Here is a 23,302-nt window from a genome sequence, read left to right as displayed (position 1 = left end):
TGAATTTAAAAACCAAATTATAAGATGCAATTGCCAGGATAAACCGTGGTAAGTGTGGATTCTCAATTAGCTTCTTCTTCTTCTTCTTCTCTTTCTTCTTCTTCTTCTTCTCTCTTCTTTTCTTCTTCTTCTTTCTTCTCTTCTTCTTCTTCTTCTTCTCTTCTTCTTCTTGCTTATCTTCTTTCTTCTTCTTCTTCTTTCTTCTTCGTTCTTTTCTCTTCTTCTTCTTTCTTTCTTCTTCTTCTTCTTCTTTCTTAGCTCTTCTTTCTTCTCTTATCTCGGGGTTCTTGTCTCGAAAAATTGCAAACAATGTCATTATGGCTCACATGACTTGCTAGCCTTAGCAATGGCGGCGAGCGGGAGAAATTATTTGTTATATTACTATTTCACAATCATAGTTTTAAGGAATTTTAAAGAATTAGCGAAACTTTTACTCTGCACATTTTACCCTGTAACTGTTTACTTTAATTTGTACAACCAGTCTATGGGTGTGTCTCAAAAACTAGGTTGTTAATGTCTCATATAGAATGTAAATATTCCACACCCATATTCAACCTCAAACTAAAGAATCGCTGTTTGGTTTGTAAGACCAAATAATAAAAAACGTTGTTAACTCTCCACAGTATCAACTTTATATTTGTGAGTACAATAAATAAGGCAGTGGGTTAGTGCGTTGGTGTTCGGATCATGGGGTCACAGGTTCAAACCCCACTGCAGTCAGCATGTCGTTGTGTCCCTGGGCAAGACACTTCACCCCAAATTGCCTGGGGATTGCCCACAGTACAGTATGTAAGTCACTTTGGATAAAAGCGTCTAACAAGTGACATGTATTGTAATAATTCATAGTGTGCATCCATCATGTTACTCAACATTTTGGAATGACATCGACTGAGTAACTCCTTGCTTGTTTCTGGTCTTACTGTACCTAAAAAACAACACCAATGCAATGTTTTTAGTCTGTACCTTTTACCTGTATGTCGATTTTCACAGAGAAGTGGAAGGTGAAAATATGTCACCAATTTTGATAGCTAGAGTAGATTCAAAGTATTAGTACTAACCACAATTTCATGAAAACACTCCAACATAGGTTTGTTAGACAGTTTCTAACATGTTTAAGATGTTTGTTATCTGCTGTATGGAGAGAAAATGAGATAAGAGGAATACAACAAAACCTATGACAAAGAAGATGACATGTATCCACTGCATCTGACACACATACATCTCCCCCAACATCCACCGCCACAATTTATCCCCCCATCTCCCTGGACCTCCCGAGCCCTCCTCCCCACGGCCGCCTCTCCCAGTTCACTCTGGTTACCCCCCCTGAAATAAACTGATCAGCTCCTCCAAACCCACAACCTGCTCGCTTGACCCTCTACCCACCCCTCTACTGAAGTCCTGCCTCCCCGTCCTCTGCCCCTACCTTGTCAACCTTTTCAACTCCTCCCTGTCCCAAGGAACCGTTCCCTCTGCCTTCAAAACTGCTGCTGTCACTCCCATCCTCAAGAAACCCGGTCTGGATCCCTCCTCCCTCAGTAATTACAGCCCCATCTCCAACCTCTCCTTTCTCTCAAAAACAATAGAACGCATCATCTCCAAACAACTCCACCACCATCTCCAAACCAACCAGCTTTTTGAACCCCTTCAGTCTGGTTTTCGTCCCCACCACAGCACAGAAACGGCCCTCATCAAAGTCCTCAATGACCTCCTCACCTCTGCTGACACAGGTTCCCTCAACATCCTCATCGACCTGAGTGCAGCCTTCGATACCGTGAGCCACACCATCCTGCTTACCCGACTCCAGGATATCGGTATTGAAGGTATTGCACTCAGGTGGCTCCAGTCCTACCTCTCCGACATATCCCACTTCATCTCCCTCAACAACCACTCCTCTGTCACAGCTTCAGTCACCCAAGGTGTTCCCCAAGGTTCAGTACTCGGCCCCCTCCTCTTCATCATAGATCCTCCGCCAATACAACCTGGACTTTCACTGTTACGCTGACGACACACAGATTTACCTCCGCACCAAATCCCCCCACAACCCCCCCCTCACCCACATTGAATCCTGTCTGACTGCAATACAATCCTGGATGCAACACAACTTCCTCAAACTCAACAGCAATAAAACTGAACTCCTTCCTCATCGGCTCTAAATCCACCCTCAGCAAAAACCCCAACCTGACAGTCACCATTGATGGCACCCCTGTTTCCCCCTCCACCTAGGCATGCAACCTTGGCGTTATATTTGACCCCACCCTCTCCCTCGAGCCCCACATCCGTCAAGTTGTAAAAACCTAATTTTTCCACCTCCGCAATATTTCCAAACTCCGTACCTCTCTCACCCGCCCTGCAGCTGAGCGACTCATTCACGCCTTCATCTCCTCCCGCCTTGACTATTGCAACTCACTCCTTTACGGCATCAGCACTACATCCCTCAATAGACTCCAGCGTGTCCAGAACGCAGCCGCCAGACTCCTCACCCACACCAAATCATGGCATCACATCACCCCGGTCCTCAAAGAACTCCACTGGCTCCCCGTTTCACACCGCATCCATTACAAACTCCTGGTCCTCACTTTCAAAGCCCTCCACCATCCAAAATCTACCAGTCACAAAATCACTAAAGTCATTACAGTTAATTTTTGGGGACCATGAATGTCTGGAAAAAAATTCACACAGATCTAGCCACTTGTTTTTTTTTTAGATATTCATGATTTCAGCTTTAATAAAAACGTTTTAGGGATAATGAAACTAATGGGATAACATATTCTGACCACATTGCACTTTTAATCATGACACAGATTATTTCTGATTGCTAACATGTTAGAAGTATCAATACATCTCGATGAAGCATATGTACAGAAGCTTTATTTTCATTGGCATACACCGAATCACACCTCTTTTCTGGCAACCCATCTTCCTTTAGAAGATCATAACTGTGCCTATGTTACACAAACAGTCTGTGGTCTAAACTGATGTAATAATGTGTTAAAGCATATGAAAACAAAAGCCAATAAACAAGGGGATCCACAGTAATAACTGATAACACATCATGGACAAGGAGAGGTCAGCTGATGGCCAGACTGGATGAGGCTATCACAGTTTCTGTTCTGGCTCCAAAGGCACTTCTGCATTCCTTTAAAATGTACACACAAATAATAACTCTTATAGTTCCCATAGGGATGAGGACGGTCTGTGTCTCTCCACACAGCCACTTCCTGTTCTCCGTCGCTGAAGTAGGTTAAAATCCCTCCAAAGGTCAGTCAGTTGAATCCACACTACCTCCAGAAATGTACATAACGCAGCCAAAAGTCTGTGCATGCCACGGTTTCTACTCTCCCTGAAGATTCAGGACCTGAATGTTTGCTTTATTCTTCTTGCCCTTCTCTCCAGGTAATTTGATGCTCGGCTCTGTGATGTCGCTCTCCGATTCCTCCTCAGAATCTGAATTCTCCTCATATTCTTCAGAGTCGCTTTCCGAGCCGCTGAGCTCCACCAGCGCCACGTCCTGAGGGCAAGAGAGGGAGGTATTAGATGACTCAATCACATCAAATACATGTAAAACGGCTAAAAACAGTGTTTGATAGATGTTTGAAGCAACATTTTAGCTTGTGTTGTTGTAATTGCTCGATGTTGTAGCTATGTAAAGTTGACAAATTATATTATTACAGTTGTGTTATTATCACCGCATCGCTGCCATTATGTCGATGTGTAATCCCAATGTGAATTTGCTCTATCCCCCTTTTAATGCACTATTTTATTGTAGCTTTTAATAAGTATTGTATGTCTACCCTATTCTTTTATGATTATGTCTTTTACTGGTAACTGTATTTTATGATATATAATTTTCTGTGACTATTTTAAGAAATGTCTACTGTGAAGCACTTTGGACTGCAATTCTTGTATGAAAGGTTCTATACAAATAAAGATTATTATTATTATATGGGTATTATATTGCTAGTTTTAATTCCAGGGTATATGCAGGAATCCTGAAGTAAAATGTAAGACCTTTTTTAAGACCCTTTCCATACATTGTAAGACCTCATCGCCACTTGGAGTTTTAACCGGTTACCTTGGCGACACACTTCACCTCACATTGACTATATACAGTATTGATTGTCCTTCCTCCTTATCTTCCAACCATTTGGACGCAAACTTGCATTTCCCCATAACGATGTTGCTTAGCAACCGGCGTAAACGGACGGATCAAGCAGTGAGCGTGCGATGTCCTGTTCAGATGACGTCAAACCCAACGGGATGCCATCAATAAACTACACAGAATCACACTACACACCTACGCAATGATTACATTCAGGCAGACTGTAGAGACCAACCTCTTTGGACCATTTATATACTTATTGAAAACAAGCTACAAAATGTAATACCTTGGAAAATGCCGTTTAATACTTTTTAATAGCCTTCATTTTCTCTAAATTGATTTATCAACTTTTTAAGACCCCGCGGACACCCTGCATTCATAAGTAATGTAATCGTAACAAATGAATGTGTACACTGTACACATTGTACAGCTGTTCTTATTTACACAGATGGTGTGTAAGTGTATTGCACACTGAAACTGCTAGGGTTATGGTTACAAAAAAATAGCAATTCTTAAATTTTGCATGTCTGTTTTTTGTTTACCACATGACACTCACCATCTCTATGACCTTCTCTGCTTCCTCCACGCTCTCTATGTCAAATGTTCCAGCTGGAGATTCAGCCATCTGCTTCTTCAGCTTCTCGTTGGCTTCGGCCATCTGAGGCAGGAAGCTCTGCAGCCGATCCAACACTGAAACACAACAAAACAAAACATCATCACACGTTCTGGCTCAAAGGGTGTTGGTTCTTCATTTTACAGCCACACATATAGTGATGTTTAGTCTTACCGCTGCTCCTCGGGACTCTCTCTGTCTGCCGGGATTTGGCAGCCTTTGGTTTGAGGAGAAGCTTCTCACTGAGACCTGGCAGCACAACAAACAAGCCAACAGTGAGTGAACATAGTTTATCTATAGTGATACATATCAAATCAATATACAACAGTTCACACAAAAGGCTTGAGAAAGGCACAAGAAAGTGGCATTCCCTAACATTTATGGATCATTAAATGGTTGTCCAATCCTAGTAGTGTTTTTTGCGTACTATTGTTGAGTGGTGTAGAAATGGAAAGCACTGTGTAGTCTATAAAATAGTGACATTTCTCTTCAAATGAAAAACCATGTACACTCTTCAGCTGTCTTATTAGAGCGAGGTGACTCATGCATTTGAAGAAACATTTATCATGTAAAAAAAAAGATTATTATCTAATGTTAAGGACTTCACATAGTCCTAAGTCTATATTCACTTCTAACACATCAATAACACACTGTACTGGCCATTGCTGTGATCAACATATTTAGCTAACCAATGTCTGACACTTTTGTACGAATCATTTCTAATATTAGAAACTTTGCTTGGAAACTTTCTTGGATTTCTTTAGTTTTCAGACACATTTCAGAGCTGGTTAACACATATTCAAATTACAAAACTCTTACTGAAGATAACGTAAAACTCTTACTAGAGGAGTTTCACCGCACCAATTTATGATAAATGATCTATATGGAAACAGTGTCGTTCCTGTAAGAACATATGGTTAAAACCCTATTTATTTAATAGCTAAATCAACTCTGAGGAGGTTTAGTGTCTAGTGACTCGTTGCTGAACACACAGGCTTCTCTCACTAAAACTCGTTTCAAAAATGTTCTACCTAAACTAAAAATGTAACTGCTAATAAAATAGTTCAAACCTTCTCCGTTCCCACATGACAGCAAATCCTGTGAGGTTGTTTTCTTAATGTTTAATTCCATTTTAAAGGCGACTGTGTTTTGTTTTCATCGACATGTGGGACCAACATCCGGGTAGGAGGTAAAATGATTTATGCAGCGCCCCCTAGTGTTTCGGAGGAATGCATGTAATGTTAGAACAGCTCTAAAAATTGAAGGCAGTGCTTTTAAAACCAATATAAAAATTAATAAACGAAAAATCAAATAATACATGTAAAAAAAAAAAATCTAATAAGACGGAAGCTAAGGGAAAATGTAATGATGTGATAAAGTCGGTGTACCTTGCGCATGCGCACTGCAGACACACTGTGTGGCACTTTTTGTTCTAGCCAGAAAGCTTGAAAGAACAGCAAGAGATCCCACTCCTATTTTTTTCTTTTACGACGAATCCAACCAGGCAGAGTTGACCTACTTCAACGAGAGAGAGTCTTGAATTCTTTTTAGTGTTGACACAATACAAGGCAACCTGTGTTTAAACATTTACAAAAAACAAAATAATAAATAGGCCTACGTAAAATAGCTGAAATATAAAAATACATTTAAAGAAGTATATACATGTATTTAGAAATAGACAACAATATATATCCCATATAAACATACATATTAATCTAATGTTTTCTTTATATGTTATTATTAATGTCCTAATGGCATCCAAACTCGTTGTAATATACCGGTCTATGAATCAGCCGGATTACACCCACTCTTTTTCAAGCGGAGTGATACATTGTTCTTTTATAGACGAGCTTTGTTGGCATTTTTCAGTCTGACGCTGCTCTGTCAAAAAAAACAGAGTAGACTCCCATCTCTTCTCCTGGATGAAATGTCTCCGTATCCGAGAGGTAAGTTATCAAAAATTAATCCTGGACGACTACAACAATCAGTTTATTATTCTTATATCAACTAAATACCACCAGATAGTGTATTTCCCCGGTTTACGGATACGAAAGTAGGGAGCCGTTTGTGCTACTGTTTTGAATTTCTACACAGCTAGCTATCATAGCATAGTTAGCTAACATAAACATACGTACGATAATATTGTCTAGTTTAGGAAGGTGATCACTTAATATAAACTCAATGGGGACAAATACAAATACTTAACATAAAGTCGAAGTGTTATACACTGAGATAGACGGGTTAGAGGAAAAGGCCTGAACACTGATGAAGTGCAGATACAAAGGAAATTAAACTATTCTTCACTTTTGCCATTGCTTTCTGTCGGTAAGACACTCACAGATATTATGTATTTATTCCTAAACAAATTCTTTTTGTACCTCTTATTTAAATGTGTTGAGCTACTCGTGATTGTTATATTTCCTGCTCTGGTATAACATAAACCAAACATCTAACTAATACACTTGTTTTCTCTTGGTTTTGCAATTAGGACTACTTAATTCCCAAACTGTTTTTTAGTGTCTTTATGGGCTGAAGGTGCCAACATATTGTCCAGCACGTAGTTGTGATTGAAAGCAGTAACAGAAAAGCAACAAAAAATAAGGTACAACATCTTGAAGGGATGAAGAATCTGTATCTTTGAACTACTCCTACTCGTGTTATTGTAACATTTCCTCAAAGCCGGTTTGTAATTATTTAGTAAAAGGTAACTGATTATGAAGGATGTTGTTCCTCTTTACAGTAGATGACTCAGCTGTTCAATCTCAGTCAGCAGTGTACAACATAATTGCCCCAGTGCAAATCATTTTTCTTGGGACTTTGCCCAAACCATAAGTGTTATCGTGCACTGCAGAGACACACACAACTACTCTAACTAAAAAAAAAAAGGCAAATCAGACAGCTGCTTTATCATGGAGGCGCTTCCCATGTATTTGCTCACATCCTGTAAATTAGGCCTTGGTCAGCACCACGGACAGCAACCATACATTTATCAACGCTAATTGTACAGTGTTAGATTACAGTTGCCATGCATTTTATACAGAAGATCACAATTGCATTAGATATGCTTAAATCCCTGATCCAACTTCATCCTGAAAATAAACCTCACACATCAGAAATTCGGCTCTACGGGTCTTTCCAGCAAAGTTGTTAATAACTCTGCTTAAAGGTGGGGTAGGTAATGAGAAACCGGCTCGAGATACACTTTTTGTTATATTCCATGGAATGCTCTTAACATCCCGACAGCAATGAATATCTTAAATTCTTTGACAATAAACACATAAATAAAATGTCATCTCTGGAAGCCGTGGCGCTGTAAAAAGCACGACCAATCATCTGCCCGGCTAAAGTAACTGGATGGCCTACCTGCCTGTCAGCCTTCCATCTGTGCACAAACTGATCTCGTGCCCTCATTGGTCATGTGCGCGTTCGTGTGTGTTGGAGGAGGGTCTCTGTAAGGAAGTGGCAGATTTTTTCCGGTTGTGTATTTTCAAATTCTAGCGCACTCGAGCTGGTTTCTCCAAAATGACTTACCCCACCTTTAAAGAAGACTTTTAAACAGTCAATGCATGAGCGTCCTCCAATAGTAAAACAGCAAAGATGAACCTTCTCACCTGGGCCCCTGGCAGTTTCCGGGACACTGTGCAGCTGTGAGTCAATATCATATCAGTCAGTATGCAGGCCATTGATCTAATGTCACCCTAAATATCGCTTCAGTCAGTCTGTGTTTTCCTGTTCAGCTTTTCAAACCTCTGACATCTTGTTTATTTCTCTCAGGCACATGAGTCATTGAGCCGAGTCTAAACCCCTTGTATTTCTACACTGCTCTGAGACTGGAGGACAGGAGATGAGAGTCTGCGGGGCTCCACCACACCATGAGTCTCCCGGGTCTGGGAGGACCTGTAGGGGATTCCCTGGGCTCTAGCCTGACGGGGCGTATGAGCGGCTGGAGTTCTCTCTCTCTGAAGCCAGTTTCCTCCGGGCGGATCGCCTCTGTATTCCAGACCATGGTTCCCACGGGTTACACCAAGCTACAGGATGAGCGTCTCTCCATGGTGGACCTCAGCGCCAAACCTGACGTCGCATCGCTCCAGAACGGCTACAGACAAGAGACGACACACATAGAAGGCCGGCGGATTCTGGACCGGGCCTCTCGCTCCTCTGTGACTTTATCTGACTGTGGAGATGGAGGCTACTCTGAAACGGAGCCCATGCTGGCTGAGAGGAGGCACTCTGGAGAGGAGGCAGATGAAGAGGAGGAGGAGGAAGAGGATGAGGAGGCAGGTCCGGGATCTGTCGTGCACAAAATGCCCAAGGAGTCTCTGCTGGCCATGGCGCTGCAGATCCTGCTGCCTTTCCTGCTCGCTGGGTTTGGAACTGTGTGTGCTGGCATGGTGCTGGATATTGTGCAGGTAAGCCGAGCTACAATGCAACTGTTATTCCATAGTTAGGAGCTTAAGACAAGGCGGCATTAAAGGCTCAGTCCAGTTTATTCATCTTCATGGTATTGTTCTCATAGTTGGGGCCATTGTTTCAATCAGACATTACATTGCATTTAGCTGACGCTTTTATCCACAGCGACTTACAATAAGTGCATTCGACCAACAAGATACAAACTAGAAGAAAACAGAATCATATAAGTACATCAGGTTTCATAGAGCCAAAACATTTCAAGTGCTACTCAACTGGCTTTAGATAAGCCAGTCCTTTATTAGTATATAAGTGCTTTGTTAGTAATTCTATCGCTCGAAGTGGAGTCGAAAGAGATGAGTTTTCAGTCTGCGCTGGAAGGTGTGTAAGCTATCTGCTGTCCTAATGTCAATGGGGAGCTCATTCCACCATTTTGGAGCCAGGATAGCAAACTGATAACAATGTCAGTGCTTGAACATGGTGGGGAAGGAGCACAAAACATGATCAGCCAATCAGACAACAGTTATTTTATTCAAACAACTTTTATTTGGTGACGATATAAAAGCTGAATGGACTTAATCATGTTGTAATATTTCTTCATTTATTATTTATCATTGTGAGCATAACTACATTAATAAACCAGAAGGAAGCAGGAAGTCAGGCTCTATTTGTTAAGTCCAGCATTGTTTACACTAGCTATGTTCACTCTTATTGCTAGCTGACGAATAGGGGCTCGTCAGCAGGGACGTCATTTAAAGCCTCTTGATGACTAGGGTGAACCCAAACATATATATTAAAGGATATGAATGATGGCCAAAGCAACACAAGTAATACCCAAGTTGTACAATTAATGTATTTCTTAAAGTAAAGCTGGCCACAAGATATTTCCTCTAAACATGTTCTGTTTACTAGTAAGAGGAACTACATTCTTTCAGTCATTCTCCAGTGAGTCAACATAGTGGTGAGCAGTAATCCAGTTTCAAACTTTGACACTTTTTCAGAATTTCTGCCGGTTTTCTTGACAAGAGAGAGAAACCACTCCGTTACCTCAAGCCTTTAAGTCCACAGGAGACAAGGAAATTATGAATGTTTGTCTTATCTTAAAGATAGCGTAGTATTTACATTTACATGTCAAATGAGGCCGAGTGCAGTAATTAGAAAGTCAACATGCAGTACAAACTTATTTACCCTCTGTTGTCCTTCACAGCACTGGGAGGCGTTCCAGTACATCACGGAGATCTTCATCCTGGTACCGGCTCTCCTCGGCCTGAAGGGGAACCTGGAGATGACTCTGGCCTCAAGGCTGTCCACAGCGGTGAGACACACACACACACACACACACACACACACACACACACACACACACACACACACACACACACACACACACACACACACAGTCTCTCTCTCTCGCTCTCTCTCTCGCTCTCTCTCTCTCGCTCTCTCTCTCGCTCTCTCTCTCTCTCTCGCTCTCTCTCTCGCTCTCTCTCTCTCTCTCTCTCTCTCTCTCTCTCTCGCTCTCTCTCTCTCTCTCCCTCTCTCTCTCTCACACACACACATAATGGCCCCTCTTTCCGAACACACTCAGAATAACAAACGGCCAGGGACGTATTTGTTTGTGCGGTGTGACAAAACAAAGTCATTAAAGTGTTTATGACGATGTGGCTGCGCAGGTTCCTTTTTGTAATGTCATTTCTTTACTCTCCTTGTTGTAAAGACATGGCTGAAGTCCAGCGTCATTTTGTATTGACTCTGTCCACAAAAAAAGCTACTTTAGCGTTTCAATATTTGTAAAGTCACCCAGCCAGCCTCCCCACATGTTGTGGATGGTGCTCTAGACGTGTGATGACATTTGGGTGTGTTTGTTTGTGTGTGTGTTACATCATATGTTGTGGTGGTGTCTCATGCCAACAGACTGAGCTCTTCTCTGTGTGTAGTTGTTATTTGTCAGCGTTGTGGTAGCCCAGTGTGTATTTCCAGCAGGAACGAAACCTTCAGGGCAAATCGAGACAAAATCAGAACAGTGAATTCAAACCTAAAACCCACCGTGTTTATATGGCAGCTGTCTGTCCCCTTTTTACATTCAATTCATAACGACCGTGGAAAGTTTCATGTAGGCAAGGCAAGGCAAGTTTATTTATATAGCACCTTTCAACACAAGGCAATTCAAAGTGCTTTACAAAAAACGAAAGACATTAAGAAAATGTAGGAAAATATTGCATCATCTTAAGTGGATTTTGGACGCAGGAGAGAGAGAGGGTATTTTCTTGTAAAGTTTGGATGTGCTTCTGCAACCAGGACGGCCGAACAGTCACACGGTAAATGTGTCGCTTCACTCGAGGCCTCCCGGAGCAAACATTTTCAAAAGACGAAGTGGTGACGAGGGAGCCGGTGTCCGATAGAGCGCCGCAAGTACATACTTTTGCAGCGCGTGAAATGCCATAAAACTGGGTCATAAACCTGTGTAATTAGATCCACAGGTCCATGAGGCTCTTATTCAGCAGACATTTCTCAGCATATCCATTTGTGGCTTTAACTCTGCACAGGAAAGAAGATAAAGAAGTGACGCAGCAACATTCTGTCTCTGTTTGGTTTGGGGCACTTCCTGTTGGTTCCCGGCTCTCCTCCTCCTCACACACAGGCTCCACTTTCACAGAGCTGTGTCAACACGGACAGCAGAGCTCAGTGAGAGCTGATACTCCTCCGTCGGCTGCCAAGAAAAAAACTGTTTGTCTTTGTGCTCGTGTTCTCCTAAGGCTCTGCAGTGACAGAATAACAGACAGCGATCCACAGTGTGTGGGGGGTTCAATGAAAAACATTTATTCACAAGTTTCATCGAAAGACATAATGGAGATGTGAGCCTAGGAATAGGGGTCGAGAAACTTAAATAATAACCTGCTTTTTGGGGTTCTCCCTTTCCTGTAGTGTGTCATATAGATGTGTGTGCATCTGAATGAGTCTTTGTTTAAAATGACATCACTATGTAACACTCAAGCTCCTATTGGCTAGCGCTCCAACACATCGTAGTAATAGGCTAAGGGGCGGGACGTCGCTAAGCGTTTATTCTTATTATCCCATGTCTGTGTTTCTGTCTTATTCCATTGCTGCGATGATGACACCCACATTTCCCTATTGTGTCATATTTATATTAGGGATGGATTTTCTTTTTTTGGGAGGGGTGCCTAAGTTTATTACATATGATCAAATGGACTAATTCAATGTATACGACAGAGTCATAGCTAAGTGTGTTAGGTCTAAAGGTGTGTTTTGCTCCGCTCACCGGTCCCTCACAGCGGGCAGAGCTGCAGGTGCTGATCTCTCTCTCGCGTCCGGTTATACTTCACTCGCGTGTATGTCCAAATCCATTAGATCTAGCTAGTTCTAGCTAATGATACGGCTGCTGCCCCTCCCTACACGCAGATCACGCAGACTCAAACCTCATCTTATGCCCAAATTCCAGCTGAGAGGGTCTTCTCTACAGCTGGCCTGATTGTGAATCGCCTCTCCCCTGAGTAGTCATGCTCATATTCTTAACCAGTTAAGCCCGAAGGTCCCCCCAGTGGACCCCTCCCACAGTTTTTTTTTTCTCACATGTCTCAGGGCTTCTTAACATTTATGAAACTATTAATGTTTCATACCCTTTTAAAGGTAAGAAACTCCGCTAACTGACAATAAGAACAATTGTTAGCTAAAAAAAACACAAGAGTAATACCAAGCCTTTGAATTAGCATTGAGCGAAAAAATGCTAACTAATGCTAACGCTTTTTTACACACAACACACGGTGGAAATGCCCGTATCTTAACTGCACAAACAAGATATACGATTTAAAGCTGAGACTCCACAGATTCCACACATGTAATGTCATCACTGTAAGACCTCGAATTCCTGGAGCTATCAGCCAGAAAAGAGAAAGTAAACAACATCCGGTTCCAAAAATATTACAATAATTACGTCTTACCTTTTTTGATTTGTGATCAAAAGTTGTGTTCAACGGAATAAAAACGCATCTCAAGGTTAATCCAATGTCGTTGTGTCACGTAGAATTTTTTTACTGATAATCAATCATCATATTTATGGAAATATACTCGGTATAAAGTTTTGCCGTCCAGGCTTGCACTTTCAGATATGCTTTGTTTGCTTCTCTATTACGTCCGCTATGGTAATGTTTACGTAGATTTGGGAACTGCCCATCGATTCTATTGGTTCTGATGGTTAAGAAAAAGGTGTAAATCACACGAATCGACCAATGGGTTCCAGAGATATGGTCCTGCGTAAAGTATGAAGAATGCCAGCCAGCGTAACAATATTACGCAGCCGACTTCATTTATTGTTTACAGCGTAACGAAGCAGGAAATGCAGCAGGACCCAGAGCGCACGGAGCACAGAGCGGACAGCAGATAACGGAATTGCAGTTTTATTGCTTATAGATTATCAGAACATTTCAAAGGGGACACAGCCCCATTGGATATTAATCTATGGATTAACTACATCATCGTTTTTATCGTTTTAATGCCATTGAAGACCAGTTTAGACCAGACAACGAGGAAGGTAAGTCATTGTTAGCCTAGCGCAGGGGTGCCCAACCTTTTTTGAACCGAGAGCTACTTTTAAAGTTGCCAGTCTGCCGAGATCTACCAGTCCAAATAGAGAGGCGTAGCCATTACTGATAGCCTACTGCCAGGTAAATACACACTTCTACTTGTATAAAACTGACCTTTGTACGATTAATACTTCATAAAATACTGCAGATCCTTTATCTTACCTCTTTCTAATCTACACACATACAAGTATTTAACTGAAGTTACACAACAGTGTTGTTGATACAGAGTTGGAGTTTATTCACACGTCACTACAGTGGGTAATGTTTTCAAGAAACATTGAACAGTGCTGCCACATATGACACAGGGAAAAAAGAAAAGACTCTGAACCCTTTCTTTGCCATTATATAAAAATAGTGTTGCTACAAAAGTATAAATTAGGCTTACTAATAAGACAACTCAGATCTGAAGCTACACAATAAAAAAGACAAAATTAATAGAATCAAACCCTTTTTTTGTTGCATTTTAGTAGATTATAAAAAGAAATGCCTTTAAAATAGGATGCAAGCAACACTAGTTTCTTAACCTGAATTGATAATAGATTATAATCAATTTAAGTTTGCATTCTTATACCATTTTGTACAATAATTATAAATGAATAAGTTCAAACAAACTCAAACTTACAGCTGATTAATAACGGTATATAACTTGAGTTTTTATCATATCAAAAACCTGTTGAAAATGCTACTGTTATTTTTATTACGCATCGGCAGCCTCCAGGAATGCTTCTTTCACAACTTCGCCGTCTTTGAAAGACTTCATGTGTTACGCAAGAACGTGACTGACACGTTAAGATGCTCTGGTAGCAGCCTTGCTCTTGTTGTTGGGCCTGGTGAAAATGGACTGCTGTGCATTTAGCTGTCCTCTCAGGCCCCTCCCCTTTTGGAGCGTAGGGTAGAATTAGGAGGGAATTCCGTCTCGTAGCGTTTGTGCACTGTATTGAAATGCCGCTCCTAAATTACCCTTCTTCGATAAAGCCACGCTCGCATTGAAGATGAGACAGATGGACTTTGAATTGGAATAGATACAAAAATAATCATCCTCCCACTCGGAGTGAAAATTATATATGTTTTGCTTCTGCCATAATTGCGGTCTTGTGTGTGTGCGGACTGTCACTCCTGGTGTTGACACGGACAACGTTAGTAGGGGTGGGCGGATCGATCCCAAAATATCGATACCTCCGATATTACGTTACGTTTCAAAATATCGATACTAGAGCCAATAGGATCGATACTGTTATACTTTTTTTCTCGTCTCCTCTACTCGTCAATTTCTTCAAAAAACTATGTGCAGACGAACACAAGTGTATGCTCTTTTCTTCTCTCTCCACTGCTGTCCTCTTCTCCTCGAGGCTCCCTGCCTGAACGCCGATTATCAAGCTGACTGACAGCAGCCAGCAGGGCAGGACAGCAGCAGCCAGCGACTCGCGAGTGCAACACACACACGCGCATGATGGCTGAGAGAAAGAGCAGCGTTGTGTGGAGCAATTTCACAACTGGCCATTAAAACTTAGCGAACTGTGATGTGTGCAAGAAGACAGTTCGCTACTTTGGCCACTTTGTATTGTTATTTTTCATGTTTGCACTTTAAATTTGCAAAAGTAAAACGTGTATTTGTCTATAAAAACTGTCCTGTCTTTATTCATGAAAATGAATTCAGATTTAGTCTATTTATGATGATTTCAGCTCAAAAATCATGTCATGCAGCTCTCCCCTATATGAAAGTACATAAGACGCTTTTCATTAAAAAAAAGTATCGGTATCGGCGATACAAGCCCTGAAATACTTGGTATCGGATCGAATCCAGATTTTGTGGTATCGCCCACCCCTAAACGTTAGCGAACTAGTGCACTGCCCACTGCCCACCAGCCACGCCCCGACACATGGGGTCACGCCGGCCAATCACAAAGCTTTGATGCGTTCAAGTGCATTATTCTGGCACAGGAAGATTATGTTATAGGACATTAACGATAAAACTGAATATTGTTGTTCTATTTTTAGACACATCTCGCGATCGACTGGGAATCTCCCCGCGATCGACCGGTCGATCGCGATCGACTGGTTGGGCACCCTTGGCCTAGCGCATGTTAGTACCACTTGTTTTGATGTACGTTTTTGTTGATAACGTCGCGAATTTGGGCACCGTTAGATTCTGTGTCTCCTTGCGATCATAAACGATGTGTTGGATGTGCAGCTAGGATAAGTAATAAGGGAGCGAGGAGTGATTTTCGGTGCACTAATAGGTTAGCATCTTTCGCTCGGGGCTAATTCAGAGGATAACAGATGTTTTATTTTTTTTATGTTTTATGTTTTTTTATTTTTTTATTTTTTTCACAACAGTTGTATTTGGATGGAATGAATACCTATAGTGATAATTCAAAGTAATAAAATGATTTTTACAGTGAAAAAGTTCAAATGGAACCGATGGTTCCCAAATTACCCAGAGGTGAGTCCGCTTGGACTTTATTTTTCTAAATCTCTCTAAAAAGGTCAAATTTCACTTGTTTTGCATCAATCTTGATACAGGGTACTTATTATATGTTATATAATATTTTTTTTAGGTGGACATTAGAATTTACATGTTTTTACTATGTTCCATCTGAATTTAATTTAAAATAAAAACATCTATATTGATTCTGACACTTCTACATCCAACTCACAGATGTAACCTTGCTTTGAGAAAAATAATTATTAATTTACCCCTTTTAGAAGTGAAAATATATCATTTGTTGTGTTAGTGGCATTTTCGAGCCTGAAACCTGAAAAACAGGCTCAGGGCTTAACTGGTTAAACAAGAATGAGTATTGCATTCTGTGCATAGGCCCTGTTATAGGTTGTTGATCTCTGTTGTCACGAGTTACGTTACCCTAACCCGTTATGTTGTTGGTGTCTGATCCCTCTTTCATTTAAAAACCAAGTTATGTTTTGAGCATGAAAGCTGTAGGCGTATAGCTGTCAACTGTTCAAACTGTGATCACCAGTTCAATACATTTGACAAATTCGACTTGGTTTCTTTACTTATTTGAACATGTATTTATTATATATAATTATTTTTGTTTTTTTGTCAACATTTTTCCCAATTTTTTTGTTTTTTATAGGATATGTACATTTCAGTTAATCGGTTAACCGTTTTTTTGGGGGTCGAATATACATTTGCTTTCAAATTCCCATCCCTAATTTATATGCAGGCATAGAAAAGTGAAAGTTTCTAATGAATGTTTGCTTCCACACAGGTGAATGTGGGCAAGATGGATTCCCCCATAGAGAAGTGGAATCTAATCATAGGCAACCTGGCCCTGAAGCAGGTAAACACAAATGTTCCCTCAACTATTTATATGCACATCCCTGGATAAATACTACAACCACATTTTATTTGAATTAATTCACAATTGTCGTGTTTTTGATTAGCTTTTAAAAAATATGCACCATCCCATTTTCATTTTCAAATGAAAGCAGTTGCTCGAAAACGCTTTACGGATGATGAGAATAATCAAACACAATGGCTTAATGTATCTTACATACATTAATTCCAGTGTGTATGGTTTTTATAACTGTCTGTAATATTCTCGATACACATGTAATGCTAACTAAGTGGGTGTTCGCTGAGACTGTTTTATTGATCTCTGTCTGTGTAAGAACGTCCCTTTTAATCATCTACCCACCCACACACACTGATAAAGACACAATGACGCATGTAACTTCATATTGTTTTGCTGAGCTGTCGGTGCAATGTGTTTCACAACAACGCCCACATCAGCAGGAAGTGTTACGTAAAGGAGTTAATGGTGTTAATTACAGTATTCATGTCACATTACCTCCCTAATGAAACCCTTCTACTAATCCTAAATCTGTTTTTTTTTTAAATTTTTAATTATTTATTCTACTATTTCAACAATTAGACAGTTGACACATCCAAAAAACAAACAAAAGTAGTAGAAGCTGGAGGGCAGAATGCAGAGCTTAGTTAGTCGTCCAGTTGCAGGATAAAGTAAGAAAAAATAATTCTGTAATTAAATACTCACACAGATAAATAACATTCTATATATACATACACATACATATGTACACATATACATACATACAACCATTTCCAGGGTGAACATAAAGTAAAACAAATAACAAAATTAATTCATACAAGTCCATGTTCAGATAACAGTTTAATTTCTCATCCTATTTGTATGTAAACTGATAATCAAGATAATTATAATAATAGTCATTATAATTGTTTTTTTACACATGTAGGGGTGCTTGTTGTCTCCACTAGATAACGTTCCCCCTCCCTCTTCTATCCCCCCAGGTCCAGGCCACGGTGGTGGGCTTCCTGGCTGCCGTCGCTGCCGTGACCCTCGGCTGGATCCCAGAGGGGAAGTTCCAGATGAGCCACGCGGTGCTGCTGTGCTCCAGCAGCGTGGCCACGGCCTTTATAGCCTCCATGCTGCAGGGTAAACACACACAAGCACGCAGAGACAGCTGTTGTAGGAGCCATGAAATTGTGTGTGTGTGTGTGTGTGTGTGTGTGTGTGTGTGTGTGTGTGTGTGTGTGTGTGTGTGTGTGTGTGTGTGTGTGTGTGTGTGTGTGTGTGTGTGTGTGTGTGTGTGTGTGTGTGTGGTGTGTGTGTGTGTGTGTGTGTGGTGTGTGTGTGTGTGTGTGTGTGTGTGTGTGTGTGTGTGTGTGTGTGTGTGTGTGCAGCTGTTCCAACATCATAAAGTAAACTGTTGATTCTGTCGCTGTGGAAAAGCTGTGACACTGCGGTCCTCCTCCCAAACTGTCTTTGTGTCGTGTACATTTAAGTTAATTTAAATAATTTAGTCAAATGAAATGTATTTATTTAGCACTTTTCATACACTAAGGTAACTCAAAGTGCTTCACAAACCAGACACATACACAATTTACAAATACAAACAAATCTCTCCCTTTCCAGGTAATACATAGCTTTGTGATTTAAAAAGTACACTTAATACCAACAAATATAAATATATATTTGTACATACTTATACAAAATAATAATACATAAATGACTAAAATTACAATAAAATAAGTATAACATTCAGTGAGTTTGCTCTTCCTCTGTAAGTCCCCACTCTTGTTGTGTCCTGTTCAGGTTTCATCATGGTCGGGGTCATTGTGGGTTCCAAGAAGACGGGCATCAACCCAGACAACGTCGCCACCCCCATCGCCGCCAGCTTTGGTGACCTCATAACTCTGGCGATCCTGGCCTGGATCAGCCAGGGCCTCTACAAGTGCCTGGGTAGGTGACCTGCTTCTACCTATAGCTCCATCAGGAGGGGCGTCTCTGCAAGTCTGTTGACGGCGTTTGCTGAAGAAATAGAGATTACTTTAAAGATTATCCTTCTGATTTACATAATTTACAAGATATGTGAAGCTTTTAACTTCATTTTGGGTTTTTTTGCGCAGAATGTTTGTCAATAGTTGGTTTGACACAGATTGAATTGTCTTTATTCTGGGTTACAGCTGCATTTTGCGAGTACACTTCATCAGGTCCGTCTTCTCTCATTTAAAAATGGCATTCATCCCAGACCTTTGCCTTGACCTGCTTCTACCTTTAAAAGAAACTGCTGAAGTCAACGGCTTTACAGGGTGTCCGGCGCGGGGTCTTAAAAAGTATTAAAAGTTGATAAATCAATTTAGAGAAAATGAAGGCTATTAAAAGTATTAAACAGCATTTTCCAAGGTTTTACATTTTGTAGCTTGTTTTCAATAAGTATATAAAGTGTCCAAAGAGGTTGTATTCTACAGTCTGCCTGAATGTAATCATGGCGTAGGTGTGTAGTGTGATTCTGTGTAGTTTATTGATGGCATCCCGTTGGGTTTGACGTCATCTGAACAGGACATCGCACGCTCACTGCTTGATAGCGCGAAGGTCCGTTTACGCCGGTTGTTAAACAACATCGTTATGGGGAAATGCAAGTCTGCGTCCAAATGGTTGGAAGATAAGGAGGAAGGACAATCAATACTGTATATAGTCAATGTGAGGTAAAGTGTGTCGCCAAGGTAACCGGTTAAAACTCAAAGTGGCGATGAGGTCTTAAAATGTATGGAGAGGGTCTTAAAAAAGGTCTTAATAGGTTTTACATGTGACTTCAGGGTTCCTGCATATACCCTGCTTTAGCTCCATCAGGATGTGATGATCGCGTTTTCCCCCCAAAAAATTGAGATTACTTTAGAGATTGTCCTTCTGATTTACAATATATGTGAAGCTTTTAACTTCATTTTGGGTTTTTTGAGCAGAAAGTTTGTCAATAGTTGGTTTGACACAGATTTCTGATCAAAAATCTTTTTATTGCGACTTTCGACAATGCATAAGTAATGTTTGTCATTTAGAAGTGGAAAGAAAAATATATGCATACAGATGAGACGATGGTCTGTACTGATCGTATGTACAAAGACACAGACACAGATTTAATAGTTTTTATTTCGTGCAGTCCTTTATTCTTGGGTACAGCTGCATTTTACGAGTTCACTCCATCAGGTCCGTCTTCTCTCATTTAAAAAAGGCATTCATCCCAGACCTTTGCCTTGCAGGGAGGCTCTTCCCTCAGTCGGCCTGCAGAGGTCACCCCCGCCTCACTCTTTAGCAGCGCCTCACTCCTGTGAACAGAACAGACCGTCTCTTCTCCTCTCACTTCACATTCCTAACGTTAGATTCATCTCACACACCCAGACCCACCTTGTATCACCTCATTCATTCAGCATTCATCCTCTGCAAAGACTCTCAGAATAACTAACCCCGTCTGCTATAAGTGTACGACCCAGATGTTCACCACAATGAGAGAAGCAATTCAGCGCTGTTAGCTAAATGTACTACACACACTGAGGATTTCCTATTTCCGTGCGAGGCAGTGCACGGAGTGGCTGTGTGTCACTCTCAGGACACTGGCTCTGTTGTCCTTCAACCCAGCCAACACTTTCCTGCTGAATCAGAACTAACTGACTAACTGTCAGATACACAGAATTTAAATCACATGATTATCTATGTAGATAAGAACTTTGTAGCGACATCAGGAAGAAACAAAGTCGCTGAGGTTGCCTTTGTCTTATCAAAAATGAATGCTGGGATCCAAAAATGCGTTGAACAAAATCGTATTCTTTAATAAAACTGATCAACTTACTATAAGATGCACAAATATATATTTTCCAGATATTCCAGCTATGAAAAGGTCAACATCAAATACAGCGACCCTCTCTTCCACACACACAGGTGAAATGTGATTATATTTATTAGTGCCGCCCATACCCATGTAACCCAACCTATAAGTGATCACAAAATAATAAGTACCTGTATCATAAACTAAGACCAGTGCCAGAAATATAAACAATCAGAAACCTTATTAAATGTTCACCATAAATCCGACTCTGACATCATGGCTCCTACGGTCTTAATGCCTCTAATGCTTCAAGCTGAGTGGAGACGAGACAGCGGCGAGACGCAGGAGCTGCACGAGCCCCGGCATGTTTATTTATAACATGCTTTTAACAAACACTGCTGTTTCAGAGTGCTTCAGTCAGAGGGCTCAACAATAGATAAAAGCAAATGAGACGGAGACACCAAGAAACGGGGCCAAAGCTGCTGTGTGCCTGCGGACGTGGCAACACCGGGCCATTTCAGGGCTGACCACAGGAGAGGTGAATGCATGATGTAGACCAGGGGTTCCCATTATTATTATTATTAGCCAGTGTTTCCCACATAATTGGATTCTATGTGTGGGGGCACTGCACCCCCCCCCCCCCATGGAAATTAGCCATAATCTCATTAAATATGCGCATATTTTAATACATTTCAGGAACACAATTCTGACCATCGGATAAAGTCAGGTTCGAAATTCTTGTTTCATTTTGTAGTCATATTAGAATCTGAAGTTTTTACAGAAGGGATTTTGGATATCTCTTTTTATCACTCCATACATCAGAAAATACTGTCAACAGCCCTAAAATATCAATTTTCATCCTGAGCACACACACACTCACAGCCGAAGTAAAAACAATAAGTGTGGCTTGATATTGAGAAAGAAAAAGGTTTATAACGCTGTGAGAATGGGTCTGCGGAGAGCATTTCTCCGCCATCTCAACTCGTCTATTACCAACCAGGGAGCTCTATGCAAGTCAATGGGACTCCCTGTTAGTTGAAAATGTACGATAAAGGTCCTGGTGTGTGAGGAGCTCTGCGGATTGGTCCATTTTGGTTCCGGGAAGAAACAAATGGAAAAAGAGAAATGTCCAACGAGGCGTTCTGGGGCAGCACAGACAGGTCTTCTCTGTGTTAGAGTTTTACTCGCTACAGGGTGTACTTTGAGGGTTTGTGACTCTGCAGACCGTTTACATGCAGAACAACCTTCATAACACACAAGGGGACGGGTGATAACCGGAAAAGCAGGACATGGGACCTTTAAATTATAATATTATTACAATATTGATTAGATTAGCCTAAAGCCTAGCAATTGGATGTTACTTACCAAAATCCGTCCTGAGAATTAGGGATGTAAGTCACTAGATTCATAATTATATAATAATGTATTGATTATTTGGACAATGATTAGTTATTTGCTGATATCACAAACCCTGCCACAATTTCTTTATTTAAAGGGGACCTATCATGCAAAATGCACTTTTTGATGTCTTTTATACATCAACATGTGTCCTCGGTGTGTCGGGAACTCACGCAGCGTCAGAAAATAAAACCCTCTCTCTTTTCCTCCGTACCCAAATCTCTAAAAACGGGGCTACAACGGAGCTGATCCAGATTTGCGTCCGATATGACGTAATATCTGAAATGTGGACCCACGGCCCAATCAGAAACGTTGCTATCAGAAACAATGCCCGACTGTTTTGGACGTAATATGGTCGGTGTTTACATTAGCATCGCTAACACTCAGAGCTAACCTGTACTGGAGAGCATGTGTGTGAAGAAGCAGGAAGTAAAAAGGAACTCACCTTGTGGTATAACCGGCAAGAGAGAAAGCCTTTGAGCTCCAAACTGTTTCAGAGAGAATCCTTGATAATCCATGATATGGCGTTTCATCACGGCAGCATTTAGTTTAGACAGTAGCTGCCGGGTCCCGCGTGAGCTCAGACCCCTCCTTTTTTTTTTTATCAATTCTTATTATTTTTTAAAGCTTTATACCCAAATCAGCACTTTTGAAACAGGAAGTGAAATAGAGGGATATGAGGCATGGCTAGAATGGCTGATCTGTTTGGTATTTTGCGCAAAACACTTCATAGACATGTTTTATATATATTTGTATATATCTGAGTCCTATGCTATGCATTTCAATGTATACTATAGGACAGTAAACCAGACTTATCGTTTTAAACTGGAGATAAAAAAATATGCATAAATAAATAAATGTTAAGGTAAAATAAGATATGAATGAACAACACAAATAAAATAAGTTACATTCATTTGTTACAGTCAGGAGGGTAGTGATGACAGCTTGTAGGTTTACTGGTCGTGCTAATGTTGTCTTGTGTTCACCTCTGTGTGTTCAGTGCCGTTTGTCTGGAAAATAAAGACCCCCGCGGTTTATTTCATTTTAAGGATGAGCACCAAGCAACATCTCCAGGTGCTC

General features: G+C 40.9%; 2 protein-coding genes across 2 annotated transcripts in view; one reads left to right on the top strand and one right to left on the bottom strand.

Moving 5' to 3' along the window:
* Nucleotides 1-2,692: 2,692 nt before the first annotated feature.
* cunh12orf45 (chromosome unknown C12orf45 homolog) lies at nucleotides 2,693-5,915 on the bottom strand. The gene is made up of 4 exons (XM_034198597.1): nucleotides 5,783-5,915; nucleotides 4,887-4,961; nucleotides 4,656-4,789; nucleotides 2,693-3,508 (listed from the first exon to the last, which is right to left on the bottom strand). The coding sequence occupies exons 1-4, from the start codon at nucleotides 5,841-5,843 to the stop codon at nucleotides 3,332-3,334; spliced, it is 447 nt and encodes a 148-aa protein (XP_034054488.1). The 5' UTR covers nucleotides 5,844-5,915; the 3' UTR covers nucleotides 2,693-3,331.
* A 660-nt stretch (nucleotides 5,916-6,575) lies between these two features.
* Nucleotides 6,576-23,302, top strand: part of slc41a2b (solute carrier family 41 member 2b) — a 57,782-nt gene continuing 41,055 nt past the window's right edge. Inside the window, exons 1-6 of the mRNA XM_034198602.1 lie at nucleotides 6,576-6,658; nucleotides 8,487-9,121; nucleotides 10,327-10,434; nucleotides 16,951-17,022; nucleotides 18,015-18,159; nucleotides 18,820-18,966. Of these exons, the coding sequence (XP_034054493.1) occupies nucleotides 8,585-9,121; nucleotides 10,327-10,434; nucleotides 16,951-17,022; nucleotides 18,015-18,159; nucleotides 18,820-18,966 (1,009 nt within the window). The 5' untranslated portion in view covers nucleotides 6,576-6,658; nucleotides 8,487-8,584. The remainder of the gene's footprint in view (nucleotides 6,659-8,486; nucleotides 9,122-10,326; nucleotides 10,435-16,950; nucleotides 17,023-18,014; nucleotides 18,160-18,819; nucleotides 18,967-23,302) is intronic.

The sequence above is a fragment of the Gymnodraco acuticeps genome, unplaced genomic scaffold, assembly GCF_902827175.1.
Source record: "Gymnodraco acuticeps unplaced genomic scaffold, fGymAcu1.1, whole genome shotgun sequence".
Classification (NCBI taxonomy): domain Eukaryota; kingdom Metazoa; phylum Chordata; class Actinopteri; order Perciformes; family Bathydraconidae; genus Gymnodraco; species Gymnodraco acuticeps.
The sequence above is the reverse complement of the archived record's forward strand: the minus strand, read 5'-3'. Positions and strand labels throughout refer to the sequence as shown.